We start from the raw sequence: 25,441 nt of genomic DNA, 5'->3' as shown, positions 1-25,441 counted from the left end.
AACTTATCTATATCGACATGCAACTTATCTATATCGACATGCAATTATTTGTGTTGACATGCAAGATAATTATGTATATATATAACACAAACTATAGTACATACCAGTACATAAAATGTACCACATGCATATATGCTTGCTAAAGCCGCCTTCGGATACAAGATAATATACGATATACGGATATCGTAAATTTTGTGCCAGAACATCCCTTACAAAAATACTACAGTTTACTATAGTTAACTTAAGTATAATTTTTTTAATACAGTAAATCAATCAAAGTTTTTTTTCTATAGTATCGGGGTAAGTCAAAGTATTTTTACTATGGATTTCAGATTGTTATGTTTTATGTTCTCCAACTTATACATGCAGTTTTTATATTAAATGGAACTATTACTTGTATATTCACATATTATTTACAACTTTTACATCACTGCTATCGAATTTAAACGATTTTTAGCTTTGAAATTTCACAAAAAAGTTCCAGAGTAAAGTTCCATAGTAAATCAAAGTATAACAGTTTTTACTATAGTTAACCATAGTAATTTTTTGTAGGGATCTTACATTTTGTACTTAAAAATCCAATCCTCGAAACTTAGGGGTTTTTTAAATACATTTGTTTATTTTGTTTTTCAGAAGTCAGTAACATTAAAACGTACAACATTCTACACCCTCCGATAAATTAAACAAAAAGGGTTTTGATGTCACCGACAACTGCTTCTTCAATAAAAGAGGCACATGGGCCACATCGCTCACCTGAGTAACTTTGGCCATGCTGTTCTTTACCAGACCACCCCCCCCCCCATGTAATACCTATTGTGGCCCCTCCTTACGCCCGGGGGTATGATTTGAACAATTTAGAATCTACACTTTACCCAAGAATGCTTCCACATAAGTTTCAGCTTTTCTGGCCCAGTGGTTCTTGAGAAGAAGATTTTTAAAGATTTTTCCTATATATTTAAATGTAAAACTTGGATTCCCTATTGTGGCCCCGCCCTACCGCTGGGGGTCCTGATTTGAACAATTTAGAATCTACACTACCCCAGGGTGCTTCCACATAAGTTTCAGCTTTTCTGGCCAAGTGGTTCTTGAGAAGAAGATTTTTTGATGACCCCACCCGATTTTTGACTTTTCTTGATTAGCTCCCCTTGTAAGGGGACTTGGCCCTTTATTTCAATAATTTAATCTCCCCTTCACCCAAGGATTCTTTGTATCAAGTTTGGTTAAAATTGGCCCAGTGGTTCTTGAGAAGAAGTTGGAAATGAGAAAAGTTTACAGATGGACGGACGGACAACGGGTGATCAGAAAAGCTCACTTGAGCTTTCAGCTCAGGTGAGCTAAAAGGGAAGTCGGAAATTTTCATATCTTTTATGTTCTTTCTCACTTCGTTCGTCCGAATATAAATCAATGAGGTGCTAAATGAATAAAACATAACACATATTAAGGAAGCTCTAAACACTGCACACTAAAGAGTTCTACTTATAGGGTAGTTTTATGCAGTTAAAGTGATGTGCCCTTAGAAGTAAGATAGAAAAACGGTTAATTACACAAGTTGTAATAGATCAGAATATTCCTAGCTTCATATTAGACCAAGAATAAGTAATTGACTTCATTTTTTCCATTAATTTTCCCAGTGTAAGTAAACAACAGTGATTTCTGCTCACGAATAGTCCGTTGTCTTTGAGCATTTTTCCTGCAGAAATAAGGCAGGTACCCTATGTTGAACATGAACTAAATAGACTCAATATGCACACCTTTATATGATATATTTTTCTCCAAGTCCAAAAAGAACTTTTTGTTAGTGTTTAGGGCTTCCTTAAGTAGGAACGGTGCTCGCTAGTGCTCTTATTCAATTATATACTGCTAACACATAACCATAACACATTACCAATTCAGATTATACTTGTACACTTAAAGAACTCTTTTTTTTTCTTTTTTTTACCACGATATATATGTAGTAGACCATATGTATATATGTTTTTTTATTTTGGCAATTTTACAAAATGTTGTATTAGGAGAAGACTATCTAAGTTTCTGAACTTGTGTCCGATCCTTTTGACTTTGTCAATAAAATATGTTCAATTCAATTCAATTCAATTCATAACACATTAATTAATACAACTGTAGAGCCCAAATTCATTGCACTCCATTGCATCACTGACAGCCATACTAATCTCTAAATCCTAGCGAGCGAGCTTAGATTGTAGTGCTACCACATTGCCTTACTATTTATACCCTATATAATCACGTGACTTTCAAAGAAACTTTTCGAACACGCTACATAATACCATGTCGCACATAATTTTAAGTAACCAGTTATCAACAAAACAAGGGCACTGTAAAGCAGAGCATCCCCTCGCAAAGAGCATATAAATCAAGGCAGCATTCGACATCGATCCCGATGCAAATTACGTCACTTTCAATTCACACAAGGACAAACTCACACACTGATACCCTTACCCTCACACAGTATTTCCAACTATGCCTCAAGGACCAGAGTGTAAATAATTTTGAATCTGTAGTCAAAAAGAATGTCTTTAGATAAGTTTTGGTCTTTTCTGGCTTGTTCGGTTTCATTCTTAAAAATTATTCCATATTAAATTTTGCCCCCCCCCCTTCCCTGGGAAAAAATGATTTCCGTAGACCCATAGATGTGTTTTTGCATTTAAAATTGTGACCAAAAATCATGAAGAACACCAAGAAATTAAAACGAATTAAGGTATTTATACTACACACGCACATCTTTAATCAGAAAAGCACCATCTTCGATTTTCTTGGTCAGGCGAGCTAAACATGTACACGTCCAAGATACACTTCACCAAGCATGTGTTTTACGCTAGATTTGTGTTGTGTGTTCAGAAATATAATTGCTGTTTCCGTAAAATAGACATATCATCCCTGGTTGGATGTGTTGCCTATGCGATAATCCTCATTTTATGTCCAGCGACAATTTGCAATAAATTTCCAGCAACATGAATATTATAACACTATAGTACGTGTATAGCTCAAAGTTTCACTATGTGTAATTCATAAATTAGACAAAGAAATGGACTGTTATTTTAACTTCCTGTGTATTACATTGTCTCTGAAGTACACGTTTGGTAAGTTAACATTAAAAAAATCTTTATTATATATGTATGAGGAAAACGCTACAGTAGATACCTTCATTTTAGTTAAATCTGTATGTATTTAAATAACATTGCAGTTGTTAGATCAAGATGTTTGGATTTTCCCATTAATTACAACTATTTTTAACATAGAAAAGCGGCACAAGTACACATATAACACAATGGCTTTAATTTTCAATTTCACAGAACCCGTCCGAATGGAGGGGGGGGGGGGGTTAAGGGCGCAGGGATGGTAATTACGTAAATTCTACATATAACTCTATACATGCATACAGAACTGAATGTATTCAATCAGAGAGAGAGTAATTATGACAAATTTTCATCACAGATACTGTTTTAGATTCTCTTTTATACCATCATGACAAGGAGCACATGGTGGGTGTGACCGATCGGCAGGGAATGCTCACTGCTCCATGGCACCTGATCTCACCTCTTATGTTTTAGAGGTCCGTAATTGCTCTGGTCCTGGTATTTGTATTGTTTGAATGGACTTTTGAGATTGAATACTGTTCTTTATCTCCATATTTCATGTAGGTTTGGGGTATACCGTGGGAGGCAATTTATCCGTCTCGGGGTATAATGCCACAGAGGAAACTGAAGGTAAGAAATCCATCACTCCGCGTCAATCATCATTAATTCTTTAAAAAAATATTAATTTTTTTTCACCATTTACACATGGCCGTAGGAACCGGGGGGGGGGGGGGGCACGGGGGGGGTGCGTGCCCCCCCCCCCCCCAATAATTTTGCCGATATATAGTATACTATAGAAAGAATAGCTACTATATGCGCGTGCCCTTTCAATAAAAACATCTGATGACCTTTTTTATTTTTTTTTTTGCTTGTCAAGAAATTTTTGGTAGTTACGAAAGCCTATTAGGATCAAACCACGGTAAAAAAAAAATTTAAAAGGCGTTATAACGCCTTTTCAAAAGGAGTTATAACGCGAAAAAAGGCGTAATAACGCCTTTTGAAAAGGCGTTATAACGCGGAAAAAGGCGTAATAACGCAAATAAAGGCGTAATTACGCCTTTCCAAAAGGCGTTATATAACGCGAAAAAAGGTGTTATTACGCCTTTCCAAAAGGCGTTATTACGCCTTTCCAAAAGGCGTTATTACGCCTTTTCAAAAGCGTTATAACGCCTTTCCAAAAGGCGTTATTACGCTTTTTAAAAGGCGTTATTACGCCTTTTTAAAAGGCATTAATACGCCTTTCAAAAAGGCGTTATTATGCCTTTTGAAGGGCCATTATAATGTCTTTGACAGGCCCGTGCTTTTAAAGTGTGTGTGTGTGTGGGGGGGGGGGGTCCCATAAAATTGACAAGCAAACAAAAAAACAAGACCCCCCCCCCCCCCCGAAAAAAATAAACTGCCTAAACTTGAGGGGAAACTTTTTCTAATTTTTCGGTAAAACTTTTTTTAAATGACTTGCCCGAGTTTAACCATACTGCAACAAAATGTTAAGGGACCAAGCAATCAATTAATGATTTTTTATATTTAAACTATAGCAAGACTATTCTCCCAAAAAGTGGGGTGAGGACCCCCCCCCCCCCCCCCCACTCACATTCGTACTACCGGCCTGTTTGAAAAGGAGTTGTATCCAAAAATGGAAAGGCGTTATTTTAAAATTGTAAATATATGAAAGATTGAACCAAAGCCATCTTTATTTATGCAATATTTAGATTATAGTTTTAATATTATAAATTATTTTAAAAATTATAGTATTATTTTCTATATTCCTGCACATCTCGCAGACAGTTGTTTGCATTTTGCATGCATATTAAGAGAAGTCAACACTCTACTTTTGAAAATCCAGGATATAGGCAGAACCAGCTTTGGGTTTTGCTAGCCACGTATTAAAAATTCATGTCAAATTTGAAATATTTTTCTCTCCTCTTGGTAAAAAACTGGCAAAGTATTTGCATAGATATATAATGAGCAATTAGCCTTCAACAAAATTTCTGAAATCCATACACCTTGGTAGAAGCGTCTGGCACCAGAGAAGGACTAAGTTGGTTTAACACTGAAAATATTTTACACATTTAAAAATCTTTTTTCCTAGAAATCTAATTATAATCAGCCCCAAGGGTGGCTAAGTAAGTCATGTATTGAAAAAAAGCGTAATAACGCCTTTTTAAAAGGCGAAATAACGCCTTTTGGAAAGGCGTAATAAAACCGTTTGGAAAGGCGTAATAATACCTTTTGGAAAGGCGTAATAACGCCTTTTGGAAAGGCGTTATAACGCCTTTTAGAAAGGCGTAATAACACCTTTTGGAAAGGCGTAATAATGCCTTTTAGAAAGGCGTAATAACGCCTTTTAGAAAGGCGTAATAACGCCTTTTTTCGCGTTATAACGCCTTTTGGAAAGGCGTAATAATGCCTTTTAGAAAGGCGTTATAACGCCTTTTGGAAAGGCGTAATAACGCCTTTTAGAAAGGCGTTATAACGTTTTTTGGAAAGGCGTAATAACGCCTTTTAGAAAGGCGTAATAACGCCTTTTGGAAAGGCGTAATAACGCCTTTTGGAAAGGCGTAATAACGCCTTTTAGAAACGCGTAATAACGCCTTTTGGAAAGGCGTAATAACACCTTTTAGAAAGGCGTAATAACGCCTTTTTTCGCGTTATAACGCCTTTTGGTAAGGCGTAATAATGCCTTTTAGAAAGGCGTTATAACGCCTTTTGGAAAGGCGTAATAACGCCTTTTGGAAAGGCGTAATAACGCCTTTGTTCGCGTTATAACGCCTTTTGGAAAGGCGTAATTACGCCTTTATTTGCGTTATTACGCCTTTTTCCGCGTTATAACGCCTTTTCAAAAGGCGTTATTACGCCTTTTTTCGCGTTATAACGCCTTTTGAAAAGGCGTTATAACGCCTTTTAAATTTTTTTTACCGTAGTTTGATCCTAATAGGCTTTCGTAGGTAGTTGATAGTGCCCCAAACTGAAAATATATGACTGTGCCCCCCCTCCCCCCCCGAATGAAAATGCTTCCCACGGGTCTGTTACACGTGTTTATTTTTTAAGTCTCGCATTTTCTTTGCACTTGCACTGGAATCTTACATTATAACTAAGCCATATATGACTGTGCCCCCCCCCCCCCGACTGAAATTGCTTCCTACGGGCCTGTTACACGTGTTTATTTTTTAAGTCTCGCATTTTCTTTGCACTTGCACTGGAATCTTACATTATAACTAAGCCGGAGAACTGCATGTATGGTACCACTGGCACGTCGAATATATGTCATGTGTTTGAGTGGGATATTACCAGTCTTGTAGAATAGAACCCAGGGTTAGAAACTCCTTAAAATTACAACTCGCAAATAATTGCGAGTACCAACAAAGTGAACTCGCAATTTTATAAGACTACTCGCAATTTTCATATAAAGTTAAATTTATATAAATTAAATACATGTAACTTAAGGAAAAAGTAACTACTGTACAATACACAAAATACAACTACAGTGTAACTTTTATTTGAATTACTGATTTAAATCAAAAGTATTGTGTTCTGTCATATTATATAATTTTGCTACAGTTTCAATGCAAAAAAACTCAACTCGCAAGTTTTTGCGAGTTACCTAATTTTTAACTCGCAATTTGGGAATTCTAACTCGCGTTTTGCGAGTTGTATATACATGTAGTGGATTTCGAACCCTGGAACCATTCTCACAGAGTTGTCGTTCCCGCTACGCTCCCACATACACTTTAGGAGCGTAGCGGCAGAAAACTCTGGATAGAGAATGGAATATAATATCCCCTCTAACACCCCCCCTTGGAAAATATAGACTCTAGAGTAGGACCCCCCCCCCCCCCGGAAAATAGGCTCTAAGAGTAAGACTTCCACCACAAAAAATGATTCTAGCGTAGGATTTCCCGTCCGAACGTCTCGTGAACACCAGATTCAATTTTTTTTTTCTCGGAGGAATCGATCATACTACCAGTAAATGTAATAGTTATAGAAAATGATTTCCTCAGGATACAATCCCCCACCAATTAAAACGCCACAGCTGTACTGGGTATGAGGGAGGAGGGGGCGACAGATTGATACAAGAGTCCCTTCTTCGAAATGGGGACCAGTTCCATTGAAACATACGAAGTATGAAAATTTTAAATCTCACTTTTCTTAGTAGTTGTCCAATGAATTCTTTTAAAGCTTTCCTTCGTCTGGTAAAACTGGCTTTTGGAAAAAATAGTACATTGTATTTTAAACTGTATCCATGGAAACAAAGAGGAATTTCTTTTTAAATAGATCTTTTTCTCCAATTGTATTTCAAACTACTTTGTTAGACCATTTTTTTCACACCGAATTGTCTACGGATTTTTTTCCTTTGCTCGATCATGTCAAGGAGCACACAGCGCGTGTGACCAGTCAACAGGGATGCACTACTCCTCCATTGCACCTGATGTTTTTAATGGTCCCTGTTTGCTCTGCTCCCAACTTGTTTTATTTCAATGGACTCTTTAGCTTGACTTCTGTTCGTTATCTTCATATTTCATGTACATAATATCAACATGTTAAGTGTCCCAAGAGTCACATGTTTATACCAGGGGCTCCTCGCGATTAATTTGTCTTCTTTCTATTTGACCACCCCTAAACTTTAAAATACATGTTATGTAAAACACTCAGATTTCCATTAAAAAAAATACACAGCTGATTTTCATATAAACTTTTAGCCAGAATATTCTCGATATACTTTAAGAATTAATTAAGAGAGGAAATCCTGCTCTGAGAAAGAAAGAAAGAAGGGGATTTGGCTTTAGTGTGAGATTTCTATGAGGCGCCGTTTTGGTATTTATTGCCATTTAGTGATATCACCCATTCGAATAGGTGATATGACCTATTCGAATAGGTAATATGACCTATTCGAATAGTTGATATGACCTATTCGAATAAGTGATATCACTCATTCAAATTGAATAGCTGATATCACCTATTTGAATAGGTGATATCACTTTTTGGCAGTAAATACCAAAACAGCGCCTCATAGATTTCCCTCGGTGAGAAATCCTACTTTTGAGTACAGATTCGGGGAGAACTGGCTATTTATGGGAGGAGTCCTCCTCTACAACAGGTCATCATGACGTGATTCTTCTTGCCACCATCCTTTTCTTTTTCAAATAAAGAGAGTAATTTTAATAAATCATTATAAAGCAAAACTGTAAAATCTGCCTCGGAGTGTGATAATAGCAAGTTATGTAAATATAGCTAGTAATGGTTTAGCTATTACATATTAGATTTTTGATTTGGTGACATTAGAGAGATATGGAGATTTTTTTTTTCTAAATAGGAGTCGAATCTCTAACTACATGTAAACTTAAATAGATTTTAAACTATAGACCATTTAATTAATTCACATGCTAAATAATCCATACAGCTATCAAAACTGCAAGCATCCCCCTTCTTCACCTTCAAGATAGTTGAATCCATTTAAGTACTTTTGTAATAGAGATGTGATTTTTTTTTAAATATAAGGATTGAGCTTGTTATCAACTTCCCCGGAATACACGTTTCCTTTTTGTGGAGTTGTAAAACACTGGAAAATCTTATCCATCGATGAAGGGAAATTATGGTTACAAATATGGCGACCCCAAAAGGCTATGTCCTATCGCCTAATTCAAGAAATATCAGTATATACAACTGGAGGTAAGATATAGAACAATTAGTTAATCTTAATTTGAATTCCCTTCAGAGAGAGAGAGAGAGAGAGAGAGAGAGAGAGAGAGAGAGAGTTACACCGTTGTTCCAAAAAATACATGTGTATAATATATATGCGTGTATATATACAATAGAATCTAATTTTTAAATTTTATTGTTTAAAAAAATTCTTTCCAGCATCCACAATTCAACAAATCCCACCAATGAATCCCACCACAAGCCCAGAAATAATTCACTTTAACAAGGGTGATGTCATAGGATGGTAAGAAACTATTTATGGGCAAAAGGAAAGAAGTCATTTGGATTTTTGTTGTTGTTGTTGTTTTTTTTTTTTTGTCATCTATGTTAATAATATTTAAATTTGACTCTCAAGATATTTTTTTTTTTGCTCAGGAAATACAACGGAAAGGAAATTATCCCATTTCGGACCAGTCCGGTGATAGCCCGGGGGCGTGGATTTTGGCGGCGGAGAGCGTCCAACGTCTCTGGTGTTACAGAAAACTGGGGACAGGGGGAATTCCTGTACGCCAGGCAGTATGCTATTTCTGCCAGTGTATCTGAAAGTAAATCTCAGTGAAAAATGAGTATCGTGTACATGATCTGATTATTTTTATCTTAAGCCTCCTATACATGCAAGATAAATTATGTTAACATGCAAGAAAAGTCTGTCAACATGCAAGATAATTATGTCTATTTGCATAATAATTATGTTGACTTGCAAGTTGCCAATCTTTTTATAGAGTTGGGAAACTTACTTACTTACGCCATTATACGACATCATACAAGCAAGATGAAAAGAATTGTGTTAACATGCGACTTATTTATGTTAACATGTGAGTTAATTGTGAGAAATATGTCACTATACTAATCAGTATATTTAGACAAACAGAGAAAAACACACAATGCACAAAATACACAATCCTGATACCGAGCCTTTCTGGCTGTGACAAACGGTGCATACATTTTCCATTATCAAACTGTGTCTTATGCAATCTTGTACATGTTCATAACTTCATAACGTTCATTCATGTTTGCCCCCCCCCACCCCGCTTATGACCAAAATACAAGTCTGCATTTTCTCAAAAAAGTGTGACTTCGCTAAATACTTTAACGAATTAGTATATATACTTTAACAAAGTCCCAAGGAGTTCGATATAACCGAGTTTTACTGTATTACCCAAATTGTTCAGAAAACTGTTACACATTACACAACTGCTATGTCTCAGAATTAATAAATTGAGCAATTTTATGCATATAATTCAGAAATGCTAGATAGAAAACAAGAGGCCCATGGGCCACATCGTTCACCTGAACACATTGGCTAGGAAAAAGCACAAATCAATTCAGTATTGACAAGTTTACGGGGGGGGGGGGGGCTTGAATTTTAAACTACCTGAAATGCTTCCATATCAAGGTAACAAATGGCATTGTTGTTCTTGAGCAAAAATTTTTTAAAGATATCTCCATACATATTTCTTGGTAAAAATTTGATCCCCCATTGTGGCCCCTCCCTCCCTACCCCAATGGTTCATGATTTCAACAAACTTGAATCTACACTACCTGAGGGTGCTTCCTTTTCAAAATGATTAATCATGGCTTTGTTATTCTTGGGAAGAAGAATTTTTAATCTTTTTTTCTATATATCATTATGTAAAACTTTGTTTCCCCATTGTGGCCCCAACCTACCCCCGGGGTCATGATTTCAACAAACTTGAATCTTCACAACCTGAGAATACTTCCATATCAACATGACTAAACAGGGCTCTGCTGTTCTTGAGGAGAAGATTTTTCAAGTTTTTTCCCTATACATATTCTTATGTAAAACTTTGATCCCCCATTGTGACTCCTCCCTACTCCCCGGGGTCATGATTTGAACAAACTAGAATCTACACTACCTGAGAATGCTTTTTTATCAATATGATTAGACATGCCTTTGTTGTTCTTTAGAAGATTTTTAAAGATTTTTTCCCATATATTCCTATGCAAAAATTTGATCCCCCACTGTGGCCCCTTCCTAACCTGGGGGTCATAATTTGAACAAACTTGAATCTACACTATGTAGAGAAGGTTTCCTATAAGTTTTAACTTTTTTGGCCCAGTAAATCTTGAGAAGATTTTTAAAGCATGCCATCAGATTTTCACTGTTTCTTAATTATCTCCCCTTGAATGAGGGTGTGACCCTTCATTTGAACAAACTTGAATCACCTTTACCCAAGGATGCTTGTGGCAAGTTTAGTTGAAATTGGCCCAGTGGTTCTGGAGAAGAAGTCGAAAATGTGAAAAGTTTACAGATGGACGGACAGCTAGACGGACTACAGACAAATTGTGATCAGAAAAGCTCACTTGAGCTTTCAGCTCAGGTGAGTTTAAAAGGAAAGGATAAAATATCTAGGTCAAAGACATTATAATATTCACTATTTTAACACCCTATTAAATATGTGAGGAACTGTGACCTTGCAATAGAATCTGATTGGGAGGGGATGATGTCCTTGTTATATGCAAATGCCTCAGAATTTCTATCAGTAAGCCATCATATGATTGATCAGAGTGATTTATATAAATTATTCCCTCTAGATATAAATACATGAATTTATATGATAAAGGGGGTATATACACCGGTATTACTCTGGATCAATTATATATATAACAACTTATTGATAGAAAGGCCTGTGTTATGTCCTTTTGATTTTTAGATACCCCTCCTTATTTTGAGAAGTATGGTGTGCCAGCTTCCTTCTTCACAGTGACCATTGGTGACACTGCAGACCCATACAGTCAGGTCATGACCTTACCAGTCAAGGACAGGGAGGACGCCTTGACCTTGCAAATATCCATGACAACAGAGTCTATATATTTTTCTTTAAATGAGACATCATGTTAGTCCAAACTATAAGTTCTATCAATTGCATTACCACTGAAAAATTATTTCCTTATAAAACTCCGTAATGTCACTGCATACCTTTTGTATGCTAGATGAAAACTATTGTTTGTACAAATTGTCCCTGCATTTAGAGCTGTCAGTTAAGATTGTTTGGGATACCAGAAAATAAATTCTCCTACATTATACACTCACAATTTTTATTTCTATTGCCAGATAATATTTACACCTTGAAGTGGCTGAAACTTGGACAGTACTCCATAGAAATTCAAGCCACTGACTATTGTGGGAAGTCTGCATCAGCTCAAATCTTCATCTCAGTTGTAAGTATAAGATTGGGGATAAAATAAACTTAGGAAATGTATAAACTTTAACATTATCTTGTTCATTTGGTTTGATTTATGAACAAAAGGCGTATAGGCCTTATTAGATCATCTGACTACCAGACAGCCATTGTTTTCAGAGTATTCCTTACAAATTACATCCTAGGAGGATGTTTGATGATAAGAACATTTCTTTTAATGTAAAGCAGTAAAGGTTATGTTTGGAAAAAAGTGAAGCCCCCCCCCCTTTAATACTTAATTATACATGCCTTTAACACACTTTGAACAAAATTCATTTCAAATGCTCACAGCTAAAATATGAATTTACTTATATAATTAAGAAAAAAATAAACAAAGATATAGCTAAAATATTGAATATACTAAATTAGCTAGATATACAGGATGTTCTGTCTATCATTATTGTATTTTAGGTTGAGAGTAACCCTACAACTACCCAGGAAACATTTCTTGGAAGACCAGGTATTTCCTTATATAAAATCTGTTAAATCCTTTGATACCAACTGTGTATCACTGCTTTTACTGTTTATTTCACCCAGTCACGTGACAGTCAAACCTTCCAGATCACCACACTGCAGTTTTCTGAATCCATATCACTCCTCTCTGAAACTGATGACGTACGTGGTACAAAGCTGTATACATGATGTTTTTTCTTGTGTATCAAAGAGTTCCTTGAAAAAGTCTTCTATTTTAATACATAAAAGTTGTATAATGGATCATAAATGGATATAGTTAATAATAAAGGGGTGTATAGTAAATCTATAACATTAGGTAACTTCATCCAATGACAGGCACAGATCATCAGATCTGCAAACTTGTGTCATGTTTGATCCAATGATCTGTGCCTGTCAACTCAGCATGATATTGGCTCTTCAGATATATACCTTGTATATCTTGGGTTCAAACCCAAAACTGTACACAAGTAGTCCAAGACAAAAGGATGTGTAATATACTGCAAATAAAGAAATGGTCTTCTATTTCTTAATATAAGTGAAAAAGATATATACACATTATTAAATTCCTGTACTAGAAATTAAGAATTTAGCCAATGGCCCACAAATTTCACAAGAAATATGCAAATGAATATGCATATCTTGTAGTACATATTTATCATTGAAAGAGTTGGCAAATTTTCTGGAACTCAAATTTCAGACCTATTTTCTGACTAAAGGTCCAATTCCACATGTGGCATTTATATTTTTTTTCAATATCATAGATAAACGCCCTGCAGGGTCCTTTTTCTTTCTCGTATCAAAAAACATTACCCTGTTTTACTTCTGTGTAATGTTAATTGTGAGGTGCTTGTCATGATTACAGTAGAATACATGTAGGGCATCCTAAACTTAAATACATATTTAATCATTTACTCATGTCATCCTCAAAGATCAAGGACAATTCATTAGGTCAACATCAACTGTGGACCTCCTGATTTACCTCATCATTGCAAACCAAGGCCAAAATGTATGATCCTCTCCCATTCTGGAGAAAGCTATGAGCGGACTCCAGACCGTGGCTTGAGATGATGGATTTACCTATGTGTAGAATTTGAAGAGTGTGCTCTATATAGATCCCAACAAAAGAGAGAGAGAACATCAGTTACACAAAACTGTTAAAGCAGCTAAATTGATGTAAAAACATTCTCAATCCAAGTCGAACACAAAAAATTTACTGAGATAAATGTAAACAAGTACCATTATCAGTATCAGACCTGCTAATCCTACATATTTTCTTACATTTCAGCAATAGTATGGACGGTGGGCTTGCCGATGTCTCTTGGTTTATCTGTGTTGTGCCTTGGAAGCTTGTTTGTGTATTCCTGCATTCAGTGGAAAAAAGGGTCAACTTTCTCAGTCACTGAACTAAAGTGACCTTCAATGCACGGCACACCATCAATTCTACATTCATACTATTTGAATCCTGAACATCCACCCCAAAAAATGGAGCATGTATTCTTTAAAACTACTGTCAAATTTTGGTATCTCATACATCAATATCTTGAATGCAATGGATATGTTGAAGTCATTTGGAAGTTCTCACCACTTCTCTCTATGTATTAAACTCTCAATATCTAGAACCCTTGGATATCTTGAAGTTTTTCCCTTCATTCAAGATAATGAGGTTCGACTATACTGTAAATAACTTTTTATTTGCGAGAACTTTATTTTCGCATAATTATGCAAGTCTTTCTACTTGCAAAAATTTCTTCTTGTGTATTTTTGAATTAAGGATTTTAACAAAAGAAATCACAGCTCGCGAAATTTTTGTCTCGCTTATAAATTTAATTACCAAACAGCTATCTTGCGAAAATAAGGTGCCGCGAAAATATAGTGATCTACAGTATGTATACATCATTTTCTTTTGAAAAGTTGATATTTTGAAGAAATGTACATTATTTGATTTTCTACTTCTTGTTCAGAAAAAATGATCTAAAAATTGTTTGTTTTACAAATCATTGTTTATTCAACTCAAACGTTGGTATAAAAAATCACAAAAATAGTCTCTAGTATAAATCAGATCACAGTTAAAACACTAGATTGTTCCAAGGAACACATAAAGTGCCCCGTCACAGCAATATTGTTTAATTTTCATAAACAGTTTAAAGTGCAAGAAAATCATGTCAACCTTGATCATTCAAAGATTTCCATGATTTTTCCATTCCTGATAATATCTGATGTTTATACATCTCCTGTAGTGTAGGCATTTATTATAACAAATATTACATTTGTTTGATATTTTCAAAAAAGTAAATAAAAATATCATATTAAACAATATCAAATTAGTCTTAACAATTTAATCTATATCAAATTAATTTTGAAAATAAAAGGCTGGCCAACAAATGACATACATGTATGCTATAAACTGACAAGCAGTTCTTCTGTCTCATTCCCAAAGGATACAGATAAGAGCTGCTTGATCAGAGATGCTCTAACAAAAATGATTGAGACAGCTAACGTTCCTACATTGAACTCATTAATTAAATCTTTAACTGGAAGCATGTCCACTCATTACTCCCAAGGGATGAAAGGATATGCACTAACTGCTTTGTAGTCTGTGTTGCAATAAAAATGCATATTTATGTCAATCTGTTGAAAACAGAGATTTTTAAAATCTTGAAATAGGTTGTGACACACCTTCTACCTAAGATGCATAAATTGGCCAAGTTTGATGATTTCAAGCCTAATAGTTTTCTAGTTATGAGCCAGACAGGATTTTTCTATATTTGGCCATAGCATCTTCTTAATTAAAGGTCAGAGCGACCTACTTTTAATGCATGACACACCTTCTACCCAAGATGTATCAGCTGACAATAGTATTAAAGTTATGAGCAGGACACAAAAAAGCTAACAGACAGATGGATGGACATGAATGCTATAACATAATATGTCCCGTCTTAAGATGGACATACAACAAGTCACCTGTGATAGCATCATTTATGACATGAATGTTTCTATATAACTTCATCTGTCAAATAGAATTGAAAAGGTCAAAGTTCACATGAAACTTGGTTTCACCCTAGCATTGAACAGAAGCTCAAAGATCAAAGAGTAAACACCAATACATGTATCAGTGTTCTTGTCACAACTTATTTATCATGCTATACTTGACTTCCTATCTTCTGCTGAATGCCCCCCCCCCCTCCCTCCCCCCTCAATGTCCATAAGGTCAATTTAACGTAGATAGAAACGTTCTATCGTTAAAATGAAATTGTCCTACGGATCCAGTTTAACGATAGATGTGGTGAGGGCTTGTCCCGAGACACAGTTAGATCATTCTAACTAAATTAACATGAGAAGATCAGGAAGACTATTCTATATGAGAAGATTCAATATAAGTGAAATATCAGACTCTAGAATGTGACTAATGCCAGGCAAAATGATCCCTAAGTGTCACTCTCTGCTATGCAGGGGACAAAGAAATACATGAACATTGTTCTTTATTTTGCAATGACAACCTTGAATACTGCTGGATAATGAATTTGGCACACTATTAAAGTATCAACGTATACTTTGAGAAGTTCTGTGCTTTTCCAAACACTCAACAATGGCTTGTCTACAAACAATAGAAGTTTCTTTTTATCACTATAAATATTACAAACAATTACACAAATATATCATTTCATGTATACAAAATTACTTGAAATAATTTGTGAAATATCTTTTAGACCACTTGTACATAGCTTATGTAATATTTTAAATTGTATCAAACAATTATTCAATGATCTTAAACTATATTCCAGAAAATTAACACATGTGAAGGAATTTTAAATTGCTGCCTTTAAAATCAGGAAATCTTTATAAAATCCAATCAATTACATGAACTGTAGTACATTACATATTTTGCTTTTTCTTCAAACACAGTACTAAATCAGTTGTCTATTTTTTTTTATTGTATCAAACTCTATCTAAGGAATTTTCAAATAAAACAACTGACCTGAATAAATGCCTACTGCTGACTACTGATGACACATGACCTCCAGGAATGACCTTCACCTTTGAACCTGGCCACAAGTCCTGGTGGGTCATCACATTATCACGAGGTATATAAGCATCTGATTCAGCCACAAGTGATAAAATAATAGACGTGTCCACTGGAGAGGAATAATTTCCCAGGTGTGTAAACTCCTCCATCACTTCCCACATAAAGTCCAGTATTTCTGCATCAAAGGACTTCAACTGTTTTCTATTGATTACATTGGACTGAGATATATTATGAGAAATGGATGAAAATGATTTAGCTTTCCAGTCGTCCACAGTTCTTAACTGTCGTATAGCAGTCCCTATACTGTCCACCTGTGATCCCGCCTCCTTGATGCGCAGTAGAGCTTTCTCTACATCCTTATGGTAATCTTGTACAGTGTAGTCTTTAGATGAAAATCTGCTAATTCCTCTCTACAGCAAGAAATAAAGAAGCTTAAGCAGTACTTCACACAGAAAACAATTATTTAACTTCTTCTTAGTGGTTTGTCTACAGAATCAATGTTTCTAATTTTAAGAATCAAATTCAATTTAATTGCAATCGCTTTGAAAAATTGAAGCAGTAACAATAGCAAACCTCTGGAGAGACTAGCATCTTTCTGATTTCATGTTCATATTCTTTGTCCTCATAATAGCTATTTTTCAAAACATCCCATCTTACAGCTTTTGAGAGAATGCCCTGAAAGGAACATAAATGTATGAAAATAACAAAAAACAAAAAAACAAACAAACAAAAATACAGAGTTTTTTTTAAAAAAAATCTTCTTTGATGTAAATATAACAGTCAAAATGTGTAACTTCTGTTCTTAACTTATAAAAAAAATTTTAAATCAAAACATATCAAATATTTAACTTTATATGTACTCAATCTAATCCTAAGACCACAAACACAACAAGAAAACCAAACCATCATTTATTCAACCTTTTCAATAAGTTGAGTGCATTTGTACTTTCATTCAAAACAGAATCGGAGTTCATTTTTCCACCTATGATGTTTGATTAATCTAGATCATTATAGAGTGCTCGGTTTACACAATGAATCCTTTTACATGAATGACTCGGTGCTCACCCTAGTATACACTGGAGAGGCAGTTACTCCTGCTAAACATGGTACCAGTGCAATGGGTTTTGGCCAAATTGTTGCAGCTAATGAAGACATCTGTAAATATACATTAAAATTTATTAATATTATATATAGATAATAAATAAATATTATACATGTATATATTAAAATTCAATAAATCATTTTTTAATGATTGAAATAAATCATTAAACTTCCTGTATACATAACTAGATTTAGAATATTTGTAACTATCTATTAAAAAAAGTTGACGCTCTTTGAATTAGTTATTCATTTTAACTTATGTGGTGATAAACTATACTAAATAATAATAAATATGTAATACATGTATTCTTAATCTTCCCTTTATCAATATTGTGTAATCAAATGCATGATTCACCTCAAACCAAACCAGACTTAATTCTACTTACGAATCCTCCCATAGAAATGCCAGTCAAACAGAATGGTCCCCATCCTTGTTCCTCGCACCAGTGAAGGAGAACAACCGTCTCAAACATCAGAGCACCCCCCATAACAATCAAATCGCTCACATTCTGTAGGCTGGAGCGGCTGTCAAAATCAAGTGTCAGGCATTTCACAACTGTAAAATTATTCAGACTAAAATTTGACGAAATGTTAACACGTGGTTATATTACCCAGAAATCAGATTACATTGTACATGTGCTGTGTTTCAAGGCAAATTTATCTTCTCATAAAGTCAAATTTAATTTGGTGTCATTTAACTTTGTTCTTCAATAAGCCAACAGTCATTAAAGTACAAATAAAATCTAGATATATTTTTGCATTCATTTGAACATGCAAAACACAATTGGTGATGAGAGAAAAAAAATTGCTATTTAATAAAGTCAAATATATACATTTGATTCTGCAATTGTTTTCCTTTATATAACACTATTTGAGCAATCCATATTTAAACCTACATGTATATAAAAACAGGTTCATCACATGATTAGAAATTCCCTGTTAAGTCATAAATGATCATCATAAATTTAAAATGACATCATAAGTGGTCAACATGTTTAAAAGAACTAATTCATATTTTAGAAATTTGAAGAAAAAAAAAATAATTTCCTAAGTTTAAATTTAATATATGTAGTATATTATTGTTATAATTCAGTCACAATGCATATAAAAATAATGTGTCATTTTTAAAAGTTTATCAGGATATGCATACGAGTTGCTCACACGATCAAATCTCATAAAGCTCAATTTAATCCTTTAAAATTTTTTAAAATTATACTTGTGAAAATTATATGTTAGTATAATATTTTTAATTTTGGGATTAAAAAAAATTGCTGTAAAAAATCTAAATTTTCTTTTTATTCACACAAAATCAACACACGATATCAGAAAATTAGTACCGTACATACTCGCCTATAAGTCGATCCTCCTATAAGTCGATTGTATTTTTTAAGCTTAAATTAGAGGGGCTGAACTGCTAAAATACCAGTCTTTTTAGAACTCGCGCATAAGTCAGATTATAAAGAGTTTTGGACCAAAGTTTAACTCTCAAAAAACCGACTTATAGGCGAGTATATACGGTGTATATTGGAGTTCGTTATAACCGTAAAATTTTTACATGGAATTGTTTGGAATGTTGCAGGAATAAAAAAAGTATTTATCCTTTTATTTGCTACATCTGTGTTTGTAAAGTCAAGTTTTACTTTATAATATGATGCAATTATCAACATTGTGAAAGGACAAGGTATGATAACGACCGAATTTGGCCCCTTATTTGATGTAAAAATCAAAACACAGTTAAAATTGTGATAGTTTTTAGTTAAGAACTTACAATGATGCTCATTTTAAAACCAGCACTAATTTTGATTCAAAGCTTACATGGAGGCCACATGAGGGTGCAGAAATAGGACATTTTCCCGAATTTCCTCAATTCTGGTGAAATTTTGTCAAATTCTAGATACTTTTCTCTTCAAGAAACATAGAGCACAAGCTTGCCTATCCGAGATTTTTATACACAAGATGCATCTGAGTGTATGAAATATATAAATTTGGTAGATAGGCAAGCTTGTGCTCTATGTTTATTGATAAACTGTTGCATCATTCTAAAAGACATCCCAAACCAGGGGCCAAAAAGAGGTCTTAGCTTATCTTGTCCTTTCTCTTATATCTGGAACTTACAATTGGTCCTTTGGTTTTCTGGTCCCATCTAATGTTTTGTTAAAGAAAAATCATCCAAACTACAGAAAAAAACTGGGATACAAACAAACTCCAGCAACAGTGATCCAGAGGTACCATGGACATAAATATAATTTTTTGAACCAGACTCTTCACTTTGCCGTATCCATTTGATCTTAGGTCAGTTTTTCACAGCATATCAGCCATTTTTTGGAAAAGTATGAGATTTAATATATCTCCATTACAAAATTAAAGGCTAGACAAAATAGCATATAAACAAGATTATCACATACTTTCTTTTGATATGCAAGTTTTGCTCAAATGATTAACTATTATTGTTTTACCATTACAAGGATATAGAAAAGACAACAATATCTGACTTTGATCAAACGACCTTCTTTCAAGATCAATAATACTTCTAATCACAAGTTATTAGTTAATGTAGTTTCCAACCTTTTTACTTCAAAAATTTATAAACATGCACATGCAGTATTAAACTTGCAAACAAAGAGACTGACTCCAATACATTGGCACCCTGTGTGTAAAACGCATTGGTATAAGGTTTTAACACTGAGACTCAAACTTATGATATAACTGGGATACCAGTACCAGTGGCGGATTTAAGGAGGGGGGCACACCCAGTGCATCCCTCTATAATTGTCAAAGTTAGCGTAAATTATGGTTTCGTTGAGAAAATATAAAAGTCTACTCGGTAGATCTCATTTTTACTCTACAAAATCTTTAGAATCCAGAAGCCCCCAGCCTATACTTTTTGCACCCCCCCCCCAACTTCAATTCCTGGATCCGCTCCTGAGTACATGTACTAGCATGCCTTGTAGTCAAAATAAGGGTGTTCCACTGGAGAGGGTGAACAATAAAACATGCAAAGATTTTCACAGTTAACACAGAACTTGGATCTTTAATTTTGAAAAGGATACAGAATGGACTCTCAATTATGATTGAGCCGATTCCATGTTCACTCAATAATGGTTCAGCCATTAATCTTCTTCTCAATAGGTAACCCTGCATCAGAAAATCATTGTTTGCATTTGTAAGGGAAGTTCATGCAAATAAAATGTAATTTACAAAATACAATTCAGGTACCTTTTACTGACTAGTATTTAAACAATATTCCAATATTATTAATGAATTTAAAAGAAATAAATCAAAATACTTGTATTTTGAATGAGCAGCAAACTGTTTCTTTAATTGCTCTGCATTTATATTCTCTACTTTACTTTTTCTATTAACAAATTAAAGACTTTAAGAAAACAAGTTTAAAATTAAGCAAAGTAAGGACATACATGATCCCCTGTGCCTCCATGATGAATACAAATAGGGTGAGCTGGGCCTTGCCACCTGTGTGGGAGTATCATCTGAAACCTGAAACAGTGGGTTAGAACAATCTTAAACACTGGGTCAGATTTATATGTTTAAATCCTGTCAATAGTAGGTAAAAAAAATCTGTTAACCGTGGGTCAGAGTTATATAACATCTGTCAACAGTGGGTCTGAGATATATAAAATTTGTCAACAGTGGGTCAGAACAACCTCAAACACTGGGCCAGATTTATGTGTTATAAACCTGTCAATACTGTGCCAAAAAATATGTTAACTGTGGGTCAGAGTTACATAACATCTGTCAATTGTAGGTCAGAGTTCAATAAAAGCTGTATACAGTGGGTTACAGTTATATTAAATCTGACAACAGTGGACCAGATTTATATGTAGTCTTTTAACTGTGGGTCACAGTTGCACAAAACCTGTCAAATGTGGGTCACAACAACACAAAATCTGTCAGCAGTTCATCAAAGTATTAATCCTGTCAACAGTGGGTCCAAGTTAAACTTGTTAACAGTGAGTCTGACTTTAAGCTTAAACATGTATAGTCAATGACTTTACTTTGTAAAGCTAGATGTCAGGTCTGTGTTGTATATATTGTAAAGGTGAGGAAGAGTCTGTGTACAGTAATCAGGGTTCGACACTAACGTTAGTCCGTTAGTCTCAGACTAATACATTTTCATTCGGACTAATAAAATCTGTGGCTAATTAGTCCGAACGGACCAATAAAAATTTCTGGAAAACAAATTGAATAAATTAACGATGTTCGATTCTACTTTTACTGGAAAACCCCGCATGTATTTTTAGCTTTCTACCTTCTTGGCGGGTAGTTAAGTAAATCCGAGCCAACTTGGCGCTTTCTTTTAGGACTGATTGATATGAAACTAAATATTTTAGCGATCATGATTTAGTATAACACATAAAGATGTTTTGGATGATGTGTAACGTTAAAGAAAACAGAACGAGATCGGGAATACGATCGCACTTCCTGATCGCGAGATTTTAACAAATGCTTTGTTTATTTAAAAAAAAAAAAAATACATTGTTATGGGTATTTTAAAGGAGATGGGCGAACTTAGCGTGCAGAAAGCCTATAGCTTCAGATATATAAAAATCATGTTCGGTTTGTGAATTTAGTATTTAGAGTAATGTTCTCATTATTGAAATTTATGAAATTATGATAAACAAAACTTTTCTGAGGAAAATTTTCTCGGCAAAATTTATTCTTTTATTAAAAAAAATTATTGTGGTATTCGTGTGGTTCGAACCCTAGCAATAAAAATCCTGAGTATCATTTTCTTTCGAGACTAGCACACTAACCACTAGACTACACAAGTCCTGATGAAGTGTGGCATTTAAATCATGTTTGTGATATCACCCTTGACTTAATGGACTTCAAGTATTTCTCGAAAAGCTGCGAATGTTATGTCATGAAAGTATATTTTTAATGTATAGTGGGTCATTGCTCCATATTTTTGGTAACCAAAAAATGTATATTTTTATGCAAACTTTGAGGATTAACTTTCAAAAAGGTGGAGCGAAGACCCACTCATATCGAAAAGTAGTATTATAGTATGAGAAAATGAATCTTTTAGCCCGTTTTTGTGTGTGTCAAATATTTCACAGGCAAATAATTTCAATCTTTGCGGGATTTTTGCAAACTGTAGAGATTTTACGTAAAGTATATTTTTATGTTAGACGAAATAACAAGGAAAATTTTTGATATAATTGAAATTTAATTTTTCATCTTCATGTTTGTCACACTATAGGCTTATCGCTCGTCATGTTCACCCATCTCCTTAATCGTTATTAAACATTGACGTTTCTTTTTTTTTTTTGACGGACTCGTAAAATCGCGTGCGGACTAGTAAAAGTATTGAGGCACTAGTCCGGCCGGACTAATGCCTAAAAATGTAAGTGTCGAACCCTGCAGTAATCATGCTTATACTGAAGTGCCAGGAATGAACAATACAATTTTTTTTACAGATTTAATTTGTAATATATTCTAAGTCTGTAATATATTTTAAAACCATAGATAATGAAATCATTGTGTGAATTCATTATATTAAGCATATTTATTATAATCACGATTAACTGTGATTGCTTTTACCTGGCATTTTTGACTACATTTGGCATGACCCCTGGGATAATACTATCCCATGGTGAGTGAAATTCACCCTCCAATACTTTAATGTTTCCCTCTTCTTTCTCCTGTAGGAAAATGTTCAGTAACATAAACAAACATCTCCTGTAGCAAAATGTTCAATTACATAAACAAACATGTCAGTAAGTTTATATATCAATTCCAATTCAACTCAGAATATTTTATAGGTGTTAACAGTATTTTATTTGTCTTAAAAGAAAATATAAATTTTGACAGAAGAAATGCAAAAAACAAAAAACAAAAAAAAAACAAACAAAAAAAAAAAAAAAAAAAAATCAAATTCCCATGATGGCAAATCTTTTATTAACCTTTGAATATAACCTTTACACCATCTGAAGTTATTTAATCATTTATTGCTAGAACAGGTATACCACAAATGAAGACATTACCATGCATAATTTAAAAGTTATGGTCAATGTTAAAGTTATTTTAATATGCCCATACCTCTCCAAATATGCAACATTTAAAGTAATATAAATCTTCAACAACTTTTCTTTCCATCCATATGATGTAACATTTCATGTCAAATGCATATACAGTTGAACTTCGGTATCTCGAACACTGATACTGTATCTCGAATACCATGAATATGTCAAAGTGATTTGAAAGTCCCAAATGCTTATTCCTTAAGTATTTTACCCTGGATATCTCGAATCCTCAGATATCTTGGAAGTATTTTCTAAGTTCCATTGAGTTCGAGATAACAAGGTTTGATTGTACATATATTGTTTAGAGAAACTACAAGAAACAAGAGATATGCTGTTTTATACAAGTAACTTACATAAAATATGTTTACTTTATGGTTTTTGTCTACCAAACTGTATGCTGCATCCCGAACTGATAAAACTTTCCTAAGATCCAGTAACCTAGTCAAATATTATATATAAAACAACATCACTTTTATTTACATATGCTAACATAAGTCATGCTCTCTGATGAATAAAATAATAATTATAATATACTCAGTTTATATGGCAAGATATTTTCTCATGAGAAGCAATGTATGTACTAATGACCTAGGTTGCTTCTATGAGCAAAAGTATATTTTACATCTATGTGTTTGCTTATGATTTTATGCACTGTGAGTAAATCTGAATGAAATCTATAAATCTTGTAATTTTTTAGACAACTAAAAGGTTTAGTGAAAAGCTATTATCAATCAAGAAACACAATATTTGCTTTTGGATATGGGTAAACATATTTGTACCTGCCCCTGAGAAGGTGTAATTTTCACTTGAGAATTTTTTGCATGTACTTGTATTTGTTTATACAGTGAGATGTCTTACAGGAATATATTTACACATGCAAACTACTTGCATATGAGTAGAGCTCACCACATAAACAGAGTATTAATCCAATTTCTTTTTTCCAAAAGTTTTGACCCATTCCACATTTTTTTTCACTCTTTTAAATTGACACGTTAAACACAATTTGAAAATGAAATCACATGAATAAATCAAGACATTTTAAATCATAAATCATAAACCTTTTAAGATGTTTTGGTTGCCCCCATCCTTTCACAAATTGACTTGTAAGGATTAAATTTCGAAAAAGGCTGTCAAACGCACTCATCCCTCTATTGTTACACCTTTCTGAGGCATCAGAGAAGTGTATGTGCTAAAATGCAAATTTATTTGGTCAGATGGTACCAATGCAATGAAAACTGATAATGACATATAAATCTGCCCTTGTACTTTAGAAATCCAAGATAGTTATGTCACATAATTTATGTAACATAATTTCAGTCATAAATAAGTCTTAAATTATAAAACATGGTATTTATATTTTGCGTTTAAAACATGTATCCTTTTTACTCAACGGCAACGTGTTGACTCAGGATCCCTGACGTTGTGGGGATGAGCGAAGTGTTCGCTATAGCTCATGGCTTGTCATCCGCATGATTTTTTTTTACTTCATTGATAAAATTGCAAACTCCTGTGAACACATATACACTGTAATATCAACTAAATAGAGAACATTTGAAAAGAATAAAAAGTTTCAATTCCAAAGTTACTGAACTAACTGAAATGTGGTGGTAGAACTATGCCATCATAAAAAGCATAAACAATTGCATTTTCAGTTACCACAAACTATAAAAAGATCCAGAAATAGTTGTCAACTGCTAAACAACGGCATGACCCTTTTGACTGGAATTTCCTCTGTTATACTCCTTCATGGGCTTGTTGTTAACTCGCTCATAGAATTATTCGTAAATTTTATACGATATGATTTCTATTATTTATTCTGCCATT

The 25,441-nt window shown here is 34.1% G+C and overlaps 2 protein-coding genes across 3 annotated transcripts; one reads left to right on the top strand and one right to left on the bottom strand.

Moving 5' to 3' along the window:
• The first annotated feature begins 3,043 nt into the window (after nt 1–3,043).
• On the top strand, nt 3,044–13,873 carry LOC133173949 (uncharacterized). The gene is made up of 8 exons (XM_061309013.1): nt 3,044–3,098; nt 3,660–3,725; nt 8,592–8,762; nt 8,952–9,036; nt 9,168–9,337; nt 11,869–11,975; nt 12,407–12,455; nt 13,734–13,873. The coding sequence occupies exons 1-8, from the start codon at nt 3,044–3,046 to the stop codon at nt 13,859–13,861; spliced, it is 831 nt and encodes a 276-aa protein (XP_061164997.1). The 3' UTR covers nt 13,862–13,873.
• Nucleotides 13,874–14,426: 553 nt separating this feature from the next.
• LOC133173763 (protein ABHD18-like) lies at nt 14,427–25,356 on the bottom strand. 2 transcript variants are annotated; one of them, XM_061308791.1, is made up of 12 exons: nt 25,277–25,356; nt 24,676–24,806; nt 23,971–24,055; nt 23,136–23,236; nt 20,990–21,068; nt 20,624–20,708; nt 19,689–19,716; nt 17,960–18,098; nt 17,538–17,627; nt 17,046–17,147; nt 16,425–16,882; nt 14,427–16,043 (listed from the first exon to the last, which is right to left on the bottom strand). In XM_061308791.1, the coding sequence occupies exons 2-12, from the start codon at nt 24,759–24,761 to the stop codon at nt 15,989–15,991; spliced, it is 1,308 nt and encodes a 435-aa protein (XP_061164775.1). In that variant the 5' UTR covers nt 24,762–24,806; nt 25,277–25,356; the 3' UTR covers nt 14,427–15,988. The 2 variants fall into 2 exon arrangements, with proteins under 2 accessions (XP_061164775.1, XP_061164774.1); XM_061308790.1 differs by having other exon boundaries at nt 25,274–25,350.
• Between the last annotated feature and the right edge of the window lie 85 nt (nt 25,357–25,441).

This window comes from Saccostrea echinata, unplaced genomic scaffold (genome assembly GCF_033153115.1).
Source record: "Saccostrea echinata isolate AGI-Se365-2 ecotype Australia unplaced genomic scaffold, CSIRO_AGI_Sech_v1 ptg000056l, whole genome shotgun sequence".
Classification (NCBI taxonomy): Eukaryota; Metazoa; Mollusca; class Bivalvia; order Ostreida; family Ostreidae; genus Saccostrea; species Saccostrea echinata.
This window is presented reverse-complemented; position numbering and strand designations above follow the sequence as displayed.

Excerpts from the sequence above, each read along its gene's own strand:
- LOC133173949 (XM_061309013.1), top strand. The coding sequence starts at position 3,044 with ATGGACTGTTATTTTAACTTCCTGTGTATTACATTGTCTCTGAAGTAC. Across the intron at positions 3,099-3,659 it reads GTCTCTGAAGTACACGTTTG|GTTTGGGGTATACCGTGGGA; the intron begins GTAAGTTAACAT and ends TATTTCATGTAG. Across the intron at positions 9,037-9,167 it reads AAGGGTGATGTCATAGGATG|GAAATACAACGGAAAGGAAA; the intron begins GTAAGAAACTAT and ends TTTTTTGCTCAG.
- LOC133173763 (XM_061308791.1), bottom strand. The coding sequence starts at position 24,761 with ATGAGTGCGTTTGACAGCCTTTTTCGAAATTTAATCCTTACAAGTCAA. Across the intron at positions 24,056-24,675 it reads CAACCAAAACATCTTAAAAG|GTTACTGGATCTTAGGAAAG; the intron begins GTTTATGATTTA and ends ATATTTGACTAG. Across the intron at positions 17,628-17,959 it reads GCATTTCTATGGGAGGATTC|ATGTCTTCATTAGCTGCAAC; the intron begins GTAAGTAGAATT and ends GTATATTTACAG.